Genomic DNA, 23057 nt, shown 5'->3' with positions numbered 1-23057 from the left:
AAAGTGGATGAAAGGATTGATAGCATTTGCAGATCTGTTTGTTAACCATATATACATGAAGATAGAAGCCAGATAAAGCTCACTTATTAACACATTTTATCTATCGTAGGAACAGAAATGGAAACATGAGAAGCTGTGATTTGTAACCTAATTGGGGAAACAAAGTTAGGCACAGTGACTTCCTGGAGTGCTGTATTACTCTTGATGTTACTTTGTGTGTACAGTTGAAACAAACTTGGTGAGATGTGCTGGTAGGTGTGTAACTTCCAGGCCAGCTAAATTAGCCTGCCTCCAGTTTCAAGCCAAGAATAGGCTACATTGTGGTATCACTCTTGTCATTTCATTCCATTTCTCTATAAAAGAGGGAGTAGGTATATTGTTCTATAGCATGTCAAACTCTTTCTATTAAAGACATCAGCACCAATTATCAACCAAGATAGTCATATTCCCAGCTCATGATCATTTCAGTATCAACATAGCAAGAGTGAAAGTGAAGGTAAGAAAGTCATTCTTACTTCCTTAAGATCAGAGATTATTGTGTTTTTTGTTCTTACTTGATGCATCCTCATAGTTAATGGTGAATAGCTATTAGCTTGTACAAAAACTGTGATAGTTAATATATTAAATCATTGTTGGCGCTTAAATGTTTTGATGTATGTGTGTGAACGGCTGCGAGATGGCATGTACTGTCTGTGTGTGTAGCTGTGAGAGGAAGAGAGAGACCGCGGAGGGAGAGAGGGGAGTTCAACACCTCCGGAAATCGGTGAAGAACAGTCCCAGCCTCTGCCCGGTGAAGCGGCTCATGAACCTATCAATTGACGGCGTGTATGTGCGCACAGACCCACACAAAGGTGCCGCCGGGCCTTTATGAGCATGTTTAAACTGTTCATCCGAGATGGGCTTTCATTACGGAGCAAATGAACCACACAAAGTCATCGCAATCAACGGAAGAACTCAACACACGGGAAGAGTCAGCGTTTCCACAGGGGCAAAGGGTACTAATCATTTCCTGACTCAAGTCTGTATGGAGGCTATACGCAGTTTGGATGGAATAATTTACGAAATGGGAGATACATGTCCTGAGTATCATATGAGAGGATGGGAGTGTAAATGTGCGGCCGCCGGTTACTGTTATCGCACCAGCACACCAAGGGACAAGGAAAAGGGCGGAAAAAGACATGAAAAGCAGTGAAGAAAACCAAGGAATATTTATCAACGGAGAATAAGAAGGAGAAAAAAAAAAAACATTGCGTTGTAGTAGCATTAAACAAGCTTACCCAGAAAGCTTAATAAGCAGGTTCTGTTTCATGGAAGCAAAAAGAATAGTTGGGTGGCGGAGGAGGCATTTTACATTCTGCATAATGTGGGGACAGATATGAGGTGAGCTGAGGTGAGGTGCCCTGAGGGTTTGGTAGAGGATGTTCCGAGCGTCAGTCAAAGAGATTCAGCGTCATCACTGCGAGTCAGAGGTCAGAGACAGCCCTGCTCTCTCGGTCTGCGGCCTCTATGAACTTTCATTTGGGGAAGGGGACAAGGTGCCAGACAGGAAGTCTGCCAGTCTAATTTCCTGTGAGATATGACCTTTGCCTTCATTGGCAGTACATTGCATCTGCCACGGCAATTCCCTTTTTTACCATATCCCACTACCCCCCCCACTGTTTTGGGCCCATTTGGTTCCAATCCACAACGTTAGCTCCTGTGTCTCCTCCTGGCAGCATCTTTCTATTTATATTCAACCCTATTATTCCTTTGTGTTGTGATTGGATGATCACTTTACTAACTTGAAACCACATGGTAAAAAGATTCACAGCAGTTAAGACAAACAGCCGTTAACTTTCTTCAGCTGCTAAAAGCGGAGTGTCCCCTTTCGAAATCATATGAGGACTTGATGCACTCAAGGGGAGGCGGCAGACTGCCTCACAGATGAAAGACCCGCATTTTCTGAGAAGTCCTTCAGGGCCTCTTTACAGTCCAAATGCTTCACAGTGTTGCCCTTGGATGTCCTTGAGAAGGCTTCTATCTGCTTCCATGGGACACATCTCTGAGTGCGTGAATTCACACTGGGAGAACTCTTCTCTTCTAGCCGCCTGACCTTGGCTAAAGAGCGTTGAGGGGAGTAAAAACATTTACTCTTATGTCTATGACTCGAGGCTGCTTGTGTGTATGAAAACTGAAACCGATCCAAATCGTGGATATGAGCTCAGTTTTTAAACTTACTGAAGAAAACAGGCTGTTATGAGCCACTTTCAGTGAGAACCCTTGGACCATGAATGTGGTTGAAAATATTCTAGCCTTGATAATTGTTTCGTGATATTTATGACCATATCTTTGTGGTTTTAACCTTACCCCCAAACACAGTGAATAATACAGATTAGTAGCAAAACCAGAGATGTTGGACAAACCCTGGTATGGGGATTTCTTCATTATAGTTCTCCTACCTTCTGTAGGGATGGTGAAGACCTCTTTAGGGATGAAGAGCTTGTCCTCTGCGGTTCTAGCCCAGTCCTTCATCCCCCTCCGGCCCCTCATGGGGAAGTTGATATCACTGGAAACTGCTGACACCGGCTCTCGTTGGATGGTTATCACTGGACAAACAAAAGATATAAATCACCTGACACTCACCGCAGCCACAAAGTTGGGACTGACATGAAAAACAGCGGATAAGGATTTGATAAATGCGGTGTGCCAAAAACTATGAAAGCTACGCTCTGTATCTCGATTGAGTGGAAGTTTTAGTGTGTCTAAATTCATAAATGAAATGAGGACATTCTTAGGCCTGAGCAGTTGCATTGTATACTACTTCACACTTACTGAGGTTGTTTGTAACCACCAGAAAACTCTGAAAAGGCTTCTGGGCTTCGCCAATGAGGTGAATGAAATCCTCGACGGTCCTCATCAGCAAAGCGGCACCGGGAGCGACCTGCGGATTGAGAGAGGTAAAACACACAGCTCAGCATCGATTGTGACGACAACATAACCGTAACCTGTGGCGGACTTCCTGCGAGACATCCCTCACCCATGGAACATTTTTTATCCATGTCATTATCTACACCTATGATTGCGTTCCAGGGTGGTAAACTGTGACCATGTGGGATGGAATATCATACTGGGTTTGCTTGTTTATTTGGTCCAGATGGCATGTAAACACACCTCAACTCAAGGGCATCAAGCTGGGCAGCACACAAAAACACACAAATGTGCAAAGACACATATTTTTGTGTGTTTAGTAAACAGGTGTGTTTTTATGACTGTAATAATTAAAAGTTAATGTAGGGTGTGTATGCACAAGCAACACTTAATCACACACACACACACATATTTAGGACACCTGGTAGAGTTATAGGCAGCCAGCGGTTACAGTAAAGAAGTGTACAGGTAGACACACAAACACACTAACACACACAAACACAACTTTACCTGGTGAGCGTCCTCCCATTTCTCTAGATTTTCCATGTCCAACATGTGACTGACTATCTGGAAGAATTTCTAGAGACAAGATGCAGTAGTTGTTAATGCCAGGGAACTCAAGAATCACATAACAGTGTTGGGCAATGTCCCCTGAACCCACCGACCACTCATACTGCAGTACTCTTGCTTTATTAGGTACACAGGCATATTGTTAAATATAAAATGTCTGTGAATTGTATCATATAGTAAAACAGGAGAAATAAAACTCCCTCTCAGGCCACAGGCACTGAGCGGCTGTAACTCATTGTTATGCACACTCGATTGTAGAAACTAGAGTTTTAACATTTAATCAATTTAGAGGTATATCTGTGTGTGAGGCTGTGACCGCGATTGCATTGTCCGTGTGGGTTTTCTCACTTCCGAGATTGGATCCGGTGGCTCAGCCTACCTGCACGTCGTCGGGAGCTGGGATGTAGGTTGCTCTTTTGAAGGTGTCCGTCACATTTCGCAGGATCTCCGTGGAAAAGAGAAGGTCGCCACTGTAGTAGCTCCTCCTCTGAAAGAGCTCCAGGAGAGTCCTTACGATCTGAGACATGCCCTCCCCGGCCAGGGTCCTCTGACCCTTCGCAAGATGCTCTCGTAACTGCAACCATACACAGAGAGAGGGGGGGGGGGGGGGGTCAGATGAGGTCTAACAGGCGTCGTTTGTACCAATGGCAAAAATTGCAGTGATCACAGAAATGTTTTGGATGTGAGCTGAGGGGAGTGTTTCAAGAAAGAAGGAATTATATATGTACAGCAGAAAACAGTCCTAGCATTACTCTGAGACTAAATGTGGTGTGCATACCTTCAAAGAAAGAGACACAGACAGAAAGATGTAAGTGTGTGCGTGTAAGCGTGTGTATAAGAGTGTGTGTGTGTGTGTGCGAGAGTGTGTGTGTGTGTGTGAGTGTGTGTGCGTGTATTTGATGTGCAGAAAAGGGGGAGAATGAAGTAGAGAGACAGCCTGGAAGAACAGAAGATAACAGCAATCACAGACAATTAATGATTGACTCCTGGAGTTAATGAAAGCTCGCTACAGAATGCTAACAGAGCGGCCTGCTCCGCCGTGAACAATTCCTGACCCCCATCTTCTTCCGCCATCATTGAGGAGATGGAAAAGGTGGAAGTTCACAGCACAGGAAAACAGTCTGGCTGATGAACACATTCATTAGCCGTGTTCATTAATTGATAAGTGTGAGTGACAAAGCTCCTGGAAAGCTCATCAGAGATACCAGGCAAGCTTTGAGGAAAGAGACTCCAATATCTGGGGTACAATTTGAAAGTTGAACAGAGGCACTCGAGGACAAGAAATGGGGCAGTTAAGTGAGAAAATTACTTTTGCGAAAAAGGAGGAGACTGAAAGTTTGACGAAGGGGAAGTAGCGAACCAACTCCACCTAAGTGGCTATAATGATGCCAAGGGAAAAGGCAACTCCATTTTAGCTCCACCAAGGAGGTTATGTTATTATCTGCGTTTGTTAGTTTGTTACACAAAAACTACAAGACAAATTACAACAAAATTTATAAGTATGCAGTTTGGGTGAGGAAAGAACCCATTCAAGTTTGGTGTGTAAAGGGGCCAGATCCAGGAATTTGTTTAAAAATACAGGGGTTTTGATGACAACTGGGACGGATATTTATGAGTGTGTCTAATTTGTTGCAGATCCAAATACAAATCAAGATCTATTGTCAATTTAAATGGGGTGTCATGAGGGGACGGTGGGCCTTAGTGGCGATATGCCCTCTTAATTTCCTCTTGCTGACGGTGTGAAAGTAACATTGCAGAGGCGGCTCCTTGGGAGAAGGGATTCGTTTAAAAGGTAACTCACAGTTAAATGTAAATATCTAAATTCAAGTGAGACGCATCTGGCGAAGCTCGGAGGACCCCAGAAAGCAACTCCAGTAATGTCCAGCATGCAACGACGACTAGCAGATCCTGGAAGAAAGGAGACACAAACAGAAGAACATGAGATTCAGCAAATTCGGGAAAACTAAATCTTCCCAGTCACTCATTATCAACAGAGCGCGGATGTCTATACTGGAGGCTGACATGCTGTGCTTCTGTGTAATCTACATGGTGCAGAAACATGCATCAGGATGGAGAAAGATACTTAGTAGACTTATATTAATGCCTGAAAACACCTAAAACTGAAACTAACTTTCCATTCATCATATGGTCAGGGTAAAACACAGGATGTCACAGGCTCAATGAATTTAAGTAGATCCAGGGCTGTTCGGCAATGGCTATAAAACGGAGGTTGAAAATTAAAAAAAAAGGTTGATTTCTTGTTGGCAAATTTAATATTGGATTGTTACAATAAGCAAATTGTTTACAGTTCTACACTGTTGAGGAGCCGATACCTGTATGTGTGATCTTAGTGCCAAACAACTGACAGAGTACTGTGATTTACTCGAACAAGAACTACCCCCCAGCTAAAATAAATATGCATAACCAAAACTCTGGCTCTTCCGTTTTATAAAGACTAATAGATTGGAATAAATAAAGTGCTAAGTTAGCCTGTAACTTAACTTTGGTACATCGGCTGGGCTCAGACGTACTGCTCTTTACTGGCGGGCTCTGCCTGATTCAGACAGACATGCTTTGATGTCATAGCCAATGCCGTAGCTTTTAGAGATGAAGAAACACACGTTTATATTACAGTCCGTCTGAACCACTTTTGCTCTTGGCTTAAATTATTTAACAGTGTATAAAAAAGAGAACCATTTATTTTAGGTTGTTCTTGTTTCTGCTTTTGGAAGTTAAAAGAAAAGCTCTGGCGGCCGGCTGGTGGAGAAACTCTGAAGTAACACAGCAATACGGTTTTGAAAGCATTCAAACATTTCTGCCGGACTAATTAAGGGGGACGCTGGGTAATGCATGAATTTGATATTTTATTAGGACAGCCTCGGTATATCAAAGCAAACAAGTACTGTATTTTACTGTAAATTACTTCCAGCCTTTGAATTTTGACAGATGCAGAAGAGTAATTCAGGATAATCCTTATTATTTTTTTTCCAGTGTTGTTTGTTCTACTTTGACGAGTGCGGTTGTTTTCACAGAGAAACATTTGAAGTGGAACATTAAGGTATTTTGTATATTGGATTTTTAATTTGTTGATTAAGTATGAGGCTCTGTAGCTTCATTATTTGCTCTACCTCCACATGCTGCATGCCATTCCCTATGTTTAAAAATGTAGGTGTGTAAATAAATCCAGTAGATCACCTCGGCCGGCAGCCACGACACAGAGTCTACAACTTTATCTTAATGGGGAACTGTGAAAGTCGATGAAGCGTCCAATTAAGTGTTTTGTTTCGCCATTAAATTATTATTCTGGGACTTTGCTAAGTGTTCGGCAACATTACACAGACGTGGCTCAACGAGAAGTCTCACTGGCCACCGTGCAGCAGCGGGCGGTCCCTCTTTCTTCCCTGTTGCCTCGCTCTCTTCTCAGCTCTTGAGTTTGAACGAGCTCGTTGTCCAACGCTTCATCAACGTCCAGGAAAAAAGATGCAGCAATAATAGTTTTCTCTCACTGAAATCTAAACTCCTCTCTCGGAATCGCTCTCTCACATTTACGCCTCAGTCCTCATGCAAACAACCCGAGTCCCCCGAGCCTTGAGAGTGAGACATGTGTACTGGTGCCAGACCATTAGCAAAGACCCAGTATTACGATATACATTTAATGGACTGTCACTGCTGCCCCATAAGAATACACTGTAGTCACTGCCACCATGATGCTGCTGCTGTGCCACTCGGCAGATTCCCCCAAAAAATGTAAGTGCCATTTGCACCGACATATTTATAAATATTGAGCACAGTTTGAAGAATTTCAGAATTCCCCTTTAAGTAACACAGTTCTTTTTATAATGGAGTAAATTTGTTTTTGTAACATGATTTTCTAAATGCGTATATTGCCTGTTTCTGACACCTAAGGAGAACATTCCTTGCAAATGTTGAGGATTACAATAAACTTTGAACCTGGACACCTCAGCAATGACTAGCATGATGATAACATACTGTTACTCCTCCGCCATTGACCCCTCGAACAATAACTGTTCTTCTAAGAAGGCTTAAACAATCATGAGGTCTCATGTGGTACTGCTTTTGGTGCTGATGTATGTAAACTCCTAAAGCTGAATTTGGCATGCACAAAAATAACTAAATAATTCCACAGTGATGAGTGCTGTATGGCTGTTGTCCAGGTCCTGTGGTGATGATACATTCATTATAGACATACATTCACTGGGCAAACAAACCTCTTACATTCTTGGCCTGCAGGGCACATTTTCTACTGCCAGCTTATGACTGGTTGGAGCCTCGGCTACAGTGTGAGTCACTGAGTTCCCCGACATGCATCATTCACAAACGCACGCACACACAATTTGCGATAAATAAAACATGCCGGCAGCAATATGAGCTTCAGGCGCGTCATGTGACTGACCAGTGGCGTTAGTAGGACACTTGTTGTAGACGGTTTCTCCAGCTGAGGCTCTCTTCCAGGACATCGAGAGAAGGTGCTCATCTTTACATATCTCATGTGGAGCTGAAGACGTAGGTGAGAAACACATAGGAATAGTGAAGTGAAGCATAGTGAAGCAGGCTCACGGAAAAATTCATCAGACACACACACACACACACACACACACACACACACACACACACACACACACACTCACACACACACTCACACTCCCACAGCGAAGCAACAGAATAAATAGGGAGACAGAAAAGTGCAAAAAACAAGATTCAAATCAATGTTCTCCTGCAGCAGCTCCCAATCTTATTCCCTTGTACATAGCTCAGTGCTCTGTGTCAGTGTCACTGCCTCGGTACAGTGTCTCACTCCCTGCTCATCTTACCCCTTCTCTTTATTCATCTGTTTCCCCCCCTCCTCCCACTCTCTCGTAACCCTGATGAAAAAAATAAATAAAAACGAGGGGCAGTGCTGTGAAGATATTCCGAGGGGGCAGACGAGTGTTGGCAGAGGCGCTGCAGCGAGATGAAGTGGGACAGAGAGCACAGAGAGACACACAAAGAGAGGGAAAAACACGATGTGATGTTCCACTGCAAAGCCAACCGGCAAGATCCTCGTCTTGTGTAAGAGATACTTGAGAGCCTCTCAAAACAAGGGGTCACGGCGGAGGCTGCACTCAAACATTTATCATTGGTAGCCTGTCAGAGGAAAATGTGGGGTTCAGGCTTGTTTCATATTCCCATGCGCAGACACACACACACACTCAGCTTCAGTCAACATACATGCTTATTAAGGAACACTGAATCCTGCAGTGGCTGAAACTCACAGTGGGTATTGGATATCTCAACTAGAAACACAGAACAAAATGTATTCTATACATGGTTCGGGTTGGGTAATGAAATCTGGTGCAAAATCCATTTGAAACACGTCCAGTACAGACTCGACCTGATCGCGAAACAAACTTTTGGTGCCTTAGCTATGTACACAAATAGCTGCCTTTGCTTACAGGCACTCTCTTCAAGGCCCTGGCAGCAAGTAACGTTTGCCTACAATCCGCTAGAAGATAACTCAAACTCGAGTTTACATGACGACAAAATGCTTAAAGCTTGATGGTCCAACGTGGGATTCCGACATCGAGGGTGTGCAGCAAATGAAAACCATTTTGAGTGTCAATCTGTCAATAATTGGTTTGATTCCTTAAATTTCAACTTGCCTAAGTAGTGACTAAGCTGCTCCTATCTCTGACCATTATTCTTGGGCTAACATTTAAGAAAAGGGTCCTTATCAGTCACTGTTTAGGCACTTGAACTTCGATGTAGCAGTGCTATCGGAAACTAGCTTCTTTTGGCATTCAGGTTTCTCTTGCATAAAAAATCCATTAATTTCATGTGCTACTGAGGCTCGCAACCACGAATCAGAACATTACCCTTATATAACACTGTCCATAGCTTTTATGGGCATAAGGCCTTTATTTGATAGGACAGAGCATGAAGACATGCAACAACGGGCCAGGTTGGAATCGAATATGCGTCAACTGCGGGATAACTCAAGCCTCTGTTCAAGCCTCCTGTCTAAACAGTTGGGGTAAATGGTGTTTTCATCAAATGGTGTTTCTTTTTGTCTTCTAACACACGTTTGGTGATTGTGGCCAAAGAACAACTCTTCCCCTTTCAAAATATGGAACACGCATCATATGCTGTCTTTCAACCCAGTAGACGATCTGTCTGATCTAGAAGTTGTCTTGGTCTTCCAGATATTGTATTGACCTTTCAAAGTCTCCTGTACTTTGTAGGCATCAATCAGCTTAATTTTCAGATCGTCCGTCGGCTGCTTTGAGGTACCCATGGTTGTTGAGTGTAATCACAGGGTTTGAGAACTCATCACAACTGGAAATGTCATCAGCGGATAATTCTGCCTTACAAGTTTTAATGAGTCACTTAAGACTCCATTACAACTTAATTAAATTCTAGCGAGCTGCCTGGACTTTTGCATCGGCCACAATTGCTGTGAAAATCTTTATTTTCTGTACGTTCATAGACTAAGAGCTAGCAGCACGATAACGCTTGATGAAAGATTGTTTTTTTTTGTCGCAGTGTTTGTAGGTAAAAAAAAATCAACAAACGAGGAAAGCACCAAATGGAAAGGACATGACAAATCAATGAGGAGGCAAAGATGGATGGGTATTTGAATTGACAGGAACACAGACAAGAGGCAGTCACACATCGGAAGGAGTGTTGTTCTAAAAATATGGTCGAAGCCTTTAGTTGTGGTGTGAATCGACTCAGTGAATTAACATGCTGTGCGTGTGCAGCTCTCGCACACACACAGACACACACATAGGTACACACAGAAACTTAATTTCCCTGTCAGACACTCACTATGAGAGGTAGGCAGAGGGCACATTCCCACCTACCTTGTTTGGCCCACAGTTTAGTCCGAACCAAAAGAAAAAGGTGTGAAAGGTTCCTCGGACCACGGACTGGACTACCTGACGTAAATGTATTCTGACCAAAAGAGGTGGTCTCGTTCCACATCAAACATAACACTCTGTTTAGTTTGCATTGTGAAACCAGTTCTTTGTTTTGTTAATTTTCAGACCGAATGCAGGAAGTTGAAATTAGAAGAAGAAAAAGATGCAGAAGCTGAACTCGTCTCTCCAGAAATGGAGGTGGCAGGATAGCTTTACTTTGTGAGATAACGTTTGAATGACCAGGACATTAGATCTAGTGTTTAGTGCCGCACCTAAAGTTGGTGATACCATAATGATATTGTAGATGGATCGAAAATTGCATTATTAATTTTCATAGTAAAACTATTACAAAAAATTATTCGAAAATAATTTCCATTCAAACGGAGAGACTACTACTAGCCACCAAATTAACAACACGCCAACTTCAGACAAACGCTTGTCTACAATCCAATCAATGACAGATAAAGGACATATTTGAGCTCCCTTAATTGCTCTGTGAATCAAAAACTAACCAGATTATACGTAAACAAATATATAGAATACATGTAGCTTGGACCATGGTCCAGACTTTTAGATGTTGCGACTTCCACCCATGGCAAATCAGCTACACAGCATACGTCTAAGATGAATAGTTTCCACAAAATAAGCTTGATTAACATGTACATAAGTATTTAAACTGATGTTCTCCCTCATATGCCTAGCTCACACTCTCCACACACTGAAGTCACTGACCAGGGCACTTCTTCTCGTTGCAGGAGCGAACCTCCTCTCCTGAGCCATCACAGGGGTAGCCCTGTGCACCGGCGCCCTCGCACATCCTGAAACGACGCTGCCAACCCGAGTCACATGTCTTGCTGCAGAGACTCCAGTGGTTCCAGCTGCCCCAGTTACCTCCACCTAGCAGACAAAAAGACAGGGAAAGAAGAGTGAGTTGTGACAGCAGAGGCTTGAAGAGTTGCTGCTAAACCTTGTCAATTTTTTTACAGCAGAAACCAAATGAAGGCAGTGCGATCCCCCTCTGGTTCCTGGGTTCATTAAAACATACTAGTTCTCCTGTCCTCCGGGGCCCCGGATGTTGCAGACTCGCAAGCCAAATTGGGTCCCAACCCACAAAATGCAAGAACGTGAAGGGCAAATCACAAAAGCCCATGCACATTCCTTTAGATAATGCATGTTCTGTGTTTAAATAATGACATTTGAGAGCATGTGAGTGGGAATACTAAGCATTCATTTGTAAGCCTTACCACCACATGAAGGGTTGACGCAGTCCCTGCTCTCCTGATGGGGGCCCTTACATTCAGCCCAGCCGTGCACCGACGAGCTGCAGCGTCTCTGCCGCTCCTGGGTTCCCGTGTTGCACGTCACGCTGCACTTGGACCACGGCGCCCACTCAAGCCACTGGCCCTCCACTGGACACAGGGAGAGAGGGGGGCAGATAAAGAGAGACGGAAGGGATGAGGTCAGAGTGAGGACGATTTTGAGAGACGCGGGGGGAAATCAGAATAGATTGATCCAGACTTTTGTGGAAAGGGAAGGAGGAAGTGGGTGCAGAGGAAAGAAAAGAGACACGGCGGATAAAGTGAGACACGGCTACGAGAGAACAAAACGAGTTAAGATGCAGATCCAATTAACTGCGGGGGCTATTTGCTTTTCCATAAATAGCAACAAACAAATATTTTATGGGTCCGTGGACAGGTTTAAACATTTCAATCTGTTGTGAAACAGCTGATTACAATTCCTTTTATGCTTTGTTTTAAAGAGTTCACACAGAGTACAATCAGTAGGATTTCCATTCAGAGTGGTATTATAAAGAACCCACATTTCAACTTTTGACTGGTATTTGTGCAGAATTAGATGAAATACAATGTTGTATCTTTTCAGACAAGGCATGAATACCAAGCAGCCAAACGTAAGCCTGATAACATGCACCGGTGTAATCAAAGAGCACACTGTCTCCTTCAATAAGGGAGTGTTGCTGCAGCGATTGGGCTGTCAAATAAATAAAAAAAACAGATTCGACCAGACAAAAACAGCGAGATTAATAATTGATAGTCTGTTTCGTCAAATATTTTTAAAATCTTGTTAACTTCCCAGTAAGTGATGGTTTGGACAGTTTTGAAATTCTGGTGAAGATCTGTGATATATAAAATGTTGGTGAAAACTGAGTTCCTGATAAAGATTTTGGATTCAGAGATATCTGTTAACCATATATGCTATATTTCAGAATATTGCAGTACTATGTGACTATGAAATTGTTAGTTTTGACCATGGACTGTTAATGAAGATGTACGACTAACTGTTCCCCTACAGTGAAGCTAAAGCAACTTAGCTGCAAACTGGTGGCTGGTTGCAGTATGGGTCATACATCCTGTCTCCTCCATGTTAGTGGATGGGACATGGATCAAATTAAAAAGGTCACGTCAAAGGAATTTTTATAGCTTATCACATTGACGTATGTTCAGGGGATCATTTTTCTGGTAAATTTGGTTTCACATGATTATTTCATGCTACAAAATAACAGGTGAAATGTCATGATTGACAGCTGAGGGTGACTCGATATTGGTCGAGCATGGCTCAAAATGCACAGGATGGCAGCGCTCACATCAAGTCTTCATTTCTGGATAAATTTAGGAAGTGGAGACTGTGTTCATCTTTTTATTTTCATGTTTATTACCAAAATCCTACTCTGCTTATAAAAGTGCACTCGTATCCTGGACAGCAAAGGCTTGTTAATGCATCTGTTTTCCTGCTGACCGACCTGTATGATTGCTCCAGCTGAAGGTCTCAAGGGGATAATATTTAAAACACCACCTGTCGTAGCCGTAAACTTGACAAGGCAATAGCTTGTATTATAACACCGTCACAACAGCCGTGTTTTTTTTGGTGTACACATCAATTACCTGCGCTGAATGGTTGATGGCTATTCTCAGATAAATGTGTTGCACTTTCCCTTCTCCTGTCACACAAACACATGTTTAGCTTTCCTCCTGGAAGTAATCATCTCAAAATGAGTAGCAATCCAGTGCCTTGTTCCATTGGCGGCACTGTCACTTACGCTGAAAGACATCCAGCTGATGGAAGTCAGCTCGTCTTTCAATTGTGTTTTGCTTATTTGTCATATTTTACAACAATAACTACAACAAAGCTATGATCATTTGATGACATCTGAAATCTACTTAAATAGCCAGTTTGATGCTTTAAATGAAAAGAGTCAAGTACAATATTTTCACCTTAGAAAGCTAATAGAATGACCAGGATGTTTATTTTGGGGCATGTAGCGTAGAGGAGGTAGATCAGATCTCTCTTGTTTTTGTTTTTTTGTTTGCTTTAAACCCCCCAAAAGACACAACAAAGATATCAAGTACTTTGATCACAAATACCAATAACAACTTTTACATAATACATCAGATGTTGGAATCCTGTGTACTGCTGCTTACTGTAGCTTTAAATCCTGATTAGAACCACAAGAATATGTAGCAACAAATGAGTTTCACATATGTGGAGCTATTCAAGTTTGGCAAGGCTGATAAAACGTTCACTGAAAATACAGCTGTCCTTAACGTCGGCAGTAGAATAATTGATGTTACACATCTAGCTATTGTATATATGCTGCAGGACAGTACAGTAGCATGTCTCTATTTTAACAAGAAAAGGGAATTCCAAATGAGAACTGTTCTCAGAATGATATACTGAGGTGCACATTACACACAAAGGGCTTGAAGCAGCCAAGGAAGTGAAGCATAGTGTTTTAAATCTAATTTTCTGCTTCTCCCAATGGGAAGTCAGTGCCAACTTCCCTTTGTAATGTGGCCAATCACGCTGGGTGCGATTCGTACAGTGTTCCAGCTATGTCTCAGGCTAACACCATGTCGGAAGATGACAGCTGTGAATGTTACATTTCTCAGGCCCTAATCCTGTCATTAAAGTATTTAGTCTAAGAAAACGTATTTTAAAAAAAAGAAAAGCGACATAAACCTTCTTTCGACTGCTTATCCTTCTATCATCTGAAAAAGAAAATGTCAAGAATACTTAAGTTATGTTGGTGCACAAATGAAACGGCATTCACAGATTACAAACCTGTAATTCCCAAATTACACTAAAAGTGCTTTCAATCTTGGAGCGGGAACAATATTGCGTCAATCGCAAGGTATAAACTATTTCCAGAGAGTTTCCAGGAGAGGAACAAAACCCCCCCATTGATCAGAACGAGTCAGGAGCAAAGCGGGACAGCTCTCCGGTGGCTCTCTGTAATTAAGATGTCACCATTCATCCTCACATATACTTGGCTATGAACTGACTATTTACATTGTGAGACGGAAAGTGTAGGTGTCAGGAAACTGGAAAGGCAATTTCCAGATGGCTCTCTGCCTACACACGGAAGCCTTTTCGAGGTTCTTGCCGCTCAGAAGCTCAGAAGGTCTGATACGATCAAATTAATTATTCATATATGACATTTTATACTGATTTTACTCTTAGCCTGTTGACAGTCTTTATTGGTTCCTGCAGCTGTCTTATTAACGTTTGAAGCTCTGCCCAAACATGCATTCATTTGTTTAATGTGCTAGCTTAGCATGTGCCGAAACAGGAGAGAGGGCATTGATAGGAAAGGTAAGAAATTAACGTAGAACTAAATGTGAGTCTTCCCTGGTGTATTGTGCTGATTGTTTGGAGCATGTTTTATGGCGAATACAGTCTAGAGAGTATTTGCAATGAAATCCATTCTAAGGAAGACACGCCAGTACACAGAGACGAGATCCAACAAAGCGCTATTCTCTATGCATGGACGTTTCTGGCAAAAGGCCTGTGCTGGCATTCATCATTTCAAAGAACCAGTGCCTTTGAACTCCCAAAAGCGCTCAGAGTCTGTTGTGACAGATTCACACACCCATACACAAATGCATGAGCCGTATGAAAACACACATACTGTACATAGGCCCTTGAAGGAAGAGCATCAACCCTTCATCCCAAACCTTCTCTTTCCATCATATTCCCAAAACACCACGGCGAAACATCCCGCGGGCCGTACGTTTGATTATGACATCTTTCCTTTCCCCCCATTTTTTAACCTCTTTGGCAATGGGGGAAGTTTAGTTTTATTTAAATATTACCCTTATAAAGCCCTTGCTTTGAAAGATAGAAAAACGCAATAACTCAATAAACAAATATTCGGTTGAAGGGGTTAGGAGAGGGTAGACAGGCAGAAGGCAGTGAGGATCCACATTCACCAGAAATATGATATATTTTTTGTTTTGCCTTAGAAATAATAAATAATAAGCACTAAGCCTGTAATAATTGCTGGGGCAGTGAGTGATTACGGACTAGCGCACACACTCACAGACGGAAATCCATTCAGGAAGAAAAAGGCTATTGCAGCCTCCAATGTTGTTATAAACTGTCTTGTGTTTTAACATCTGTGTCCATTAATGCCATTATTCCAACTTTATGCAGAAACCATTTATATTCTGCCAACAGAGAGAGCACCCAACAAATTAAATCAGTGAAATTAATATTCCTTCCTAATGTCAGTGCTCTCCAACTAAGTGGTTTTCTAAAGGGACACTTGAAATACTAGAATAATATTGCACACAATCAATGCATATGCCGAAAGTACACTTTTAAGTCTTAAAGGGGCAACGTGCACATTTTTTGAACAGCCACATCCATGTAAGCATAAGAAGCTGTTTATTCACAAATCTAGCAGAATGGTTAATACATTTACTTAATGCTTTCTCCAGCAAAAGGAAGCAACACCAGTTTGCTTCTATTTCCACACTACTTTGCAACATTATAACCATCTAAAATACAGTTTGTGCTGGAGAAGACGAAGAGGGCATGCAAAAACCTCTGAATTGTAAATGCAGTGATCGATGAAGCCACCTTCACCAACATCAAATCCAGGCTTGAATCCATGGCACAGAAAACGTACAAATAGCACCTTTAAAATGCAATGGTATTTACATTTCAGGAAACTATAAAAAGTCTCTATCTATAAAGCTACTCTGTGATTAGCTACAGAAATGGCTGGGCAGAGCAGCCCTGCAGTCTGATCCACTGAGACATCTCATCAATCACTGGTCGGCCCTATTCCACTCCGATGGCAGCCTGATAAAGTAGTTTCAATGGACAGGCTAAAGCAGATTGAAATAAATTCCTGACTTACCCTCGACACCAAATTAGATGGGGATGCGCTTGACAAGGTTTCTGCCTAATAGGTAATCTCAGAGACAATAGTCAAAGAGATGCACTGTGGGACTCCTCAGCAATCTGAACCCTAGCCAATGGAGGAAGCCTAGAAGTCCAACCAATAGGCACAGCAATGATCTTACAGGTGGATTCAGTGAGTTTGAAATGTGGGCATGAATCAGATCAGACAGGAGAGATGGGGCCTATGGTGCACTTATACCATGACAGCAAAATGGGATGGATGATAGAAGAGCTCAACATTTTCAAAACGGTTAGTTCCCATGCAACTGTCAAAGTTGGTTACCTTTTGTCATCAAATCAGAAATTAAGCCTTATTCGTTTTTATTTGTAAAATGTGCTCCATTTGTTCCAGTTCAGTCAGATGCAAACCAGCCACGCTAAAGGCTGGTTGTACTTTGGGGCTGAGATACATACATCAGCAGGGTAATATCTAACAGATTGGCTTCCTATGTTTAGCATGTTAGCAGGCAAACATAAGCTAATTAGCACTAAGCCCAACATACATCTAAGGCTGATAGTAATGATATTAGTTTTCAGGTGTTTGCTAATAAACTGAAGTATTGCACAGATTTAAACCTTGACTTGGTGTCTGGGCCAATAAATAACTAATTTCATTTATTTTTATAAAATTTTGGCACAGACCTGGTTAAACGGATGGATTCGGGGAAATAGTTTTCACCTCCTTTGACATTGCAAGATTTTTTTAAACTTCACCAATTTCCTTGGCAAATAATTCACGGCCCTCTGGGCAGAGTAAAGTACTCTGCTGAGTGCCTGTTAGGTTAATGAAATATTGAAATCGGGACCGGAGCGGGGGACCAACTGGAAATTCCACCAATCAACCGGCACTACAGTCCCATGAACCACACTGCTAATTTAGCTACAAGTAAATAACAACAACATAAGTCATTGCCCACAATGGTGGCTTTGCAGCCTTGAAATAACACCAAATACAATTGCACATGCTTAAAAAATTGAAGAGAAGCCTCAATAACTTTGAATTTCTGTGAGTTGTATGAATCCAAAAGAAGACAGAGTCATGCTCGAACAGGCAGCAACAGAGAAAGCAGGTGGGTGAATCATGTAAATGGGGATGGTACTAACCAGGACACACAGCAATGTTGCAGAGTTTGGTCTGAATGTCGGGCCGTCCGCAAGCCACGGCCTCGCCTCCTTTCACACACTTCCTGGTTCGTGTCCTGGAGCCCCGCCCACAGGTGACAGAGCACAGACTCCATGACGACCACTCGTCCCACAGCCCATGCACTGCAGACGCCCACAAACACGACACACATACACACGTACACGCACACAACATGGGGATGAGGAATGAGGGAGGGAGACAGGTGGGTCGGGTGGGAGGGGGGCGGAGCATCCCGTTGCAGGCACGAGGGTTAGAGGACGAGAGAAACATGAGAGATTAAATGAGTATAAGCACATTCCTTCAAAATAAAACATAAAGGAGTTGCCCCCCTGACCTCGACAAATCATTCCAGTTACAGAAGGAAAAAGCGACACTGAGAATGAGGCAGCGCTGTGTTCATACATGGAAGAAAATGGAGGTTAGGAATGGACACTCTTGCATTTGAAGTCATGCAGCACAAGTCATGACAATGAAATGAATGTGGTGAGTTTGTTTCTGAAATGATTAGAGCTTTCGGTCACAATATAGAGCGAACCAAAGGATCCAAGCACTCCATTGACTCCAAACACTAATTAAAGCATGAGAGAATGTTTCCTCTCTTCCCACCGCCGCTTTCTTTCCTCTTTTATTGCACATCACATCCCATTATAGCAGCAGATGAAGTTCAGATAAATCAGAATAGCACAGATGAGCGGTGGAGTTGGAGGAAAAAGAAAACTTTGCAGATAATGAATGTGTGTCTGAGGGTGGAACTTTAGTTCTGTCAGCAACATGTCTCCTTTACCCATGTTTCTGCTATATGACAATGGCAGATTGGGCCTAGTACGAGAGGATACACAATTGTATCCACACATGCACACAACGATACTAGTGTGGAGTTGTCTGAAACAAGGGATAAAGGTAAAAGACTGCAACAGAAATGTTGAACAAGTGACTTCAAAGATGGAAAAGATGAAGAAATAACAAAACTGGTCAATCACCGATGTGAAGGCTGAGAACTAAAACAGATGATCGAGACAATCAAATAGAAATTCTGAGTATATTTCGTAGAAAAAGCTAAACATTTCATAAAGTTTGGAAGAATGTGGAATGACAAACAAAGTCTGAGAAAAAGAGGAGGTTATTTTTAACGGTTCAGCGGGAGAACAGAGGAGATGAATCTATGTTGAAAGAAATGGAGGGAAGGGAGAGACGATTTGGAAGGATGGTGGAAGAGGGATAGAAAGCAAGATATCAAGGGAAGGACGGACAGAGGGAGGGTAGGAAAGAAAGCTAGAAACAGCGGGATGGAGATTGCTGGGGTTATGTTGAGCAAAGCTAAATAAATCATGGGTGATAAATAATTAAGTCTACTCTGTAAAGGACAACTCAGAGGAGTTGGAAGAGAAGGCAGAGAGAGGGAGTATGGTATGGTGATATGGAGAGCTGGTGAATACTGAGATATAAGCAAAACAGGAGATCAATACGTCTTCAAGATGAAGCACAAAGTGGCTGTACGCTGCAAGAAAGGCATAACAAAATCAGGACTGTATCAATATGATGAACAATTTTGTTACGCTTCTGGTTTTTTCTTTTATTTATGAAATGAGCTGCAGCCGGTTGCACCAGCTCTGCCCATTAACATCAAATTACACTATCACAAAAGTGGCTTTTAAGTGGAGATTTGCATTTCAGTTCATTCAGACGGGGAGATTAGTTTTCACAAAATATTTACAACTGCTAATAACTTTAGATTAAATTATCAAAAATTGATTACCAGCAAACTCTGATATCTTCTTCTCATTCTGAATTGCTTGAAAACTGCTAACTCTAAAACTGTAACTTTCCATGTATGTAGAAAAAGCTTTAATAAAGTACTTGTATGTAAAAAATAATTGAAGCTTAAACAATTGTTTGGGACAAAGTCAAATTGACGAATCTATTGGATCAATGTGCTTTGCAGTGGTGATTTGGGGTTGTGGTTGAGGGTTGTGGGTGTGAAGCAGTGGCTGATAAAGGTGGTGTTTTAATGCAGTTATTGGCCGATGGAATTAGCTGAAGCAGCGAAGAACCGAACAAAGAGATGACACCAAACCCATTCTGTCATTCCATACCTTCCACTTAGCCTCTCCAAGACCTTCAATCTATCAATCTCCCCAAGACAACATCAAAATTATCTCTTTATCTATCAACCCAAGCAAGGTAGTATGAACATGATTCTGTCTTTTATTCTCTTTGCACAATACAACATCAGAAAAAACAACCATTACTTGACTCCAGCTCTTGGTCCGGGCTGTGGTTGTCTATTGCTTCAACTACTGCAAAGCCCCCCCTGGTGAGACTCCCTTTATGGACACTGAAACCCAGCAGCTCATGTAGTATTCAATCAGCTAAGAAGGTCACATCACTCTGCTGCTCATCGACCTCCGCTGGCTAGTGGCTTCTCATGACGGCATGAATCAAATCCAGGTCACTACTGCATGCCTACACAGCGACTTCTGAGTCGGCATCCGTCTACTTGAACTCAATCATACGGGTGTGTGCCCCTTCTCAGCCATTGCATTCCTCCAAGGAAAGTTGCAAAATGCAGACTCAGAGGAAGAGCGTGCTAGTTTATCTCCAAGAACGCCTCCTCTCCTAGCAGCCTAACATACCTAACAAGCACTTAATGCTTATCTCAAGATCTCCTAATGGTCATGATGTCACGAAACCGACCCTTCGGTGCCAAGTCAATGCCAAAATTTGAATAATGTCACAGGCTATAGTTTTACAGTGCCGGAGGTATCGAACAATTCCGGAGCACATCGTATGTCCGATGTCCTTGTTCTGTGCCGTATTACCCTCCTCCTTGCTCCTCCACTGACCTGCGCACGCTTTGCACATTGACGATGGGCACTGTCACTGGTCAGAGGTTCTTGTGACCAGTGCAGTGCATATAGGGTTGGCTTTGTGTTTGTTTGATTTGCTCTGGAGTGCATGCGGCACATATTTAAACAGAGCAAGAGACAAGCAGACACACACACACACACACACACACACACACACACACACACACACACAGACGTGCTCCTGCGAACGGGAGTTCTTCCATAGATAATGATGCAACGTGGTGTTTTAACTTTGCTGTTGCATAGGAAGCGATGGCCCACCCATCCAGGAACACGGATGTGAGTTCAGTGGGTTATTGTGGAGATCGATCTTCGTGTGGGTGTTTGGAGAAGAGCAGAATCACTTCATCACGGCTGGCGGGGGGGCATAGACACTGTTGTTTTTGGAATGTTAAAATATCTTGTAAGGGAGTCTGGGTTGAAGTAAATGGGATTTATAGTTTTGTTTTTGTTTTTTGGCGTGGTATTGAATTGGGTTGTGAGAAGCGAGGAAATGTCAGGGCATCTGTATCGACTACTAAATTTCGGGCATCGTGACATCCCTATCTACTGCTGTACTGCAGCTCCAGTGTTATCCCTCAGTTATAATCTGCTTCGTATATATACACGTCTACCAAATGAGTAAGTGCTATGTAAACTTTCCAAAATACACTGAATCAAACTGAATAAATCATGGTAATAATAAAACATAACCGGCATCCTCAAAGTATAGGCATATTTCTTGGGGGGTTAACTCATTCCAAATTGCAAAAAACCTCCTCAAGAGACGGAGGCAAACAGATTCCTCTACAATAAAATAACAAGCGGAGCGGAAAAAATACAGTTCAATCAGAGGGTTCTGTTATTTAGTTGTTCTGTTATTTGTTTTTTTTACAATAACACTACAGAATTGCCTGTACGACATTACTTATTTATCCAAATCGAATCTCCATCTCTCAAACTAAGTACAAGTCTATCTGAAGCCTGACTGCGCAGAGCCAATCAATTAGCCCATAAAATCAAGCTCGAGGCAGCTTTGGGACTGAGACACATTAAAAGAATATATCAGTCGGAGATGGGTAAGGGGGTAGAGAGCCGCAGACAAGCAAATTAATGAGGAGTAAAACATGACAAACATATCTCCGGATAATGGAATTAGGAGTAACACACCCTTGATTGGTGGCCGAGCGAATATTGGCCATCAGGTGATATTTTAAGTCATAAACTCAGCAGCACGTGGCAATTATAGCAAATATATGGCGTGTGTTGGCAACAGCATTACCATAACACAACACCCTCTTTTATATCAGCAGTGCACATTAAAAAACAGGAGTTTATTGCCATCAGTTTTGCAATCGCAGAGGGAGGTGGAACAGGGCATGTTTACATTGGCAGGAGCAGGAGGAAACTGATCGGTGCTAATCAAACAAAAAAGCGACAGATCCGAGGCTCAGAACACACAGTCGCACAAACAAGTTCATGAACTCCGCATTTTCATCTTTTGCGAGAAAAAAAAAAAATGTGTACAGGAAGGGAAGAGCACGGACTGGCTTTCATCAGCCAGAGTTTATGATGCAAATAAGCGCAGACAAGAGAAGATAAAGTGCTCACGCTATGCTTTAACATATGCACACACTTGCAAACATACACACAAACAAGCATGCACACTTTCAGAGCACCCGCCAGAACAAGTCCACAGCATACGTAGCGAGGATTGTGCGACTTCTAAACTATTAAATTCGATGCAACTGTCAGATATACTCAAATGTAATGATGTAAGCTCTCAGCTTTGAATTTGTTTCGTTATGAGCTTTGGAAAATGCACGGCTCGTAATTGCACACATGCCTCACATTGATCATGAGCATTACCAATCTTTATGGGCAATTTCATCTGCTGCCATAGCAAAGCATGGCTGCATTCTGTAAAACTATTCATGTGTGTGTTTGTGTGTATGTGTGTGTATGTGTGTGTGTTATCTGCATTTAATTCCGCAGTGAGTTTATGTCTGCATCCTAGTTTGCAACCCCTCGGTCTCTTATGCGGTGTTGAAGTGTTTGACTACGCACTGACCTGGATGCACCGTGTTCATAATGCACCATTGTTCCGCACCGTGTTTTAAATGTCACAGAATCCCCGGCAAATGAGCAGAAGATAAACAGAGCAGAAGCAGAGGTGTAACTTTACTTTGCACGCTCTGGGCCACGAAAGCCTTATACTTCAGAATCCTTATACTAATTGTACATTAAAAAAAAAAGAGGTTAATTTGCCGGACCAATTTCCGCCCTGTTGCTTTGTCTAGAGTCAGACCATTACTTCTAATTGATTGTCTGCATCACCTTAATTTAGGAGTTTTAACCGTGAAACAAAAAAACAGGAGGAACAAAAAAAAATTGCTATTTTCACTTCATTGGCTTTCTGTCCAAGCTACTTCTCTGTGATGTTCTCTGACTTGCATTCAGCCTAACACA

General features: G+C 42.3%; 1 protein-coding gene across 1 annotated transcript in view; it reads right to left on the bottom strand.

Annotated features, from left to right (window-relative positions):
* adgrb2 (adhesion G protein-coupled receptor B2) overlaps nucleotides 1–23057 on the bottom strand; it is a 212820-nt gene that overhangs the window by 79264 nt on the left and 110499 nt on the right. The window contains exons 5-12 of the mRNA XM_062410584.1: nucleotides 11639–11803; nucleotides 11127–11291; nucleotides 7892–7993; nucleotides 5279–5385; nucleotides 3857–4051; nucleotides 3418–3486; nucleotides 2812–2920; nucleotides 2439–2585 (exon numbers count right to left, since the gene is read on the bottom strand). Of these exons, the coding sequence (XP_062266568.1) occupies nucleotides 2439–2585; nucleotides 2812–2920; nucleotides 3418–3486; nucleotides 3857–4051; nucleotides 5279–5385; nucleotides 7892–7993; nucleotides 11127–11291; nucleotides 11639–11803 (1059 nt within the window). The remainder of the gene's footprint in view (nucleotides 1–2438; nucleotides 2586–2811; nucleotides 2921–3417; nucleotides 3487–3856; nucleotides 4052–5278; nucleotides 5386–7891; nucleotides 7994–11126; nucleotides 11292–11638; nucleotides 11804–23057) is intronic.

This window comes from Platichthys flesus, chromosome 17, assembly GCF_949316205.1.
Source record: "Platichthys flesus chromosome 17, fPlaFle2.1, whole genome shotgun sequence".
Classification (NCBI taxonomy): domain Eukaryota; kingdom Metazoa; phylum Chordata; class Actinopteri; order Pleuronectiformes; family Pleuronectidae; genus Platichthys; species Platichthys flesus.
This window is presented reverse-complemented; position numbering and strand designations above follow the sequence as displayed.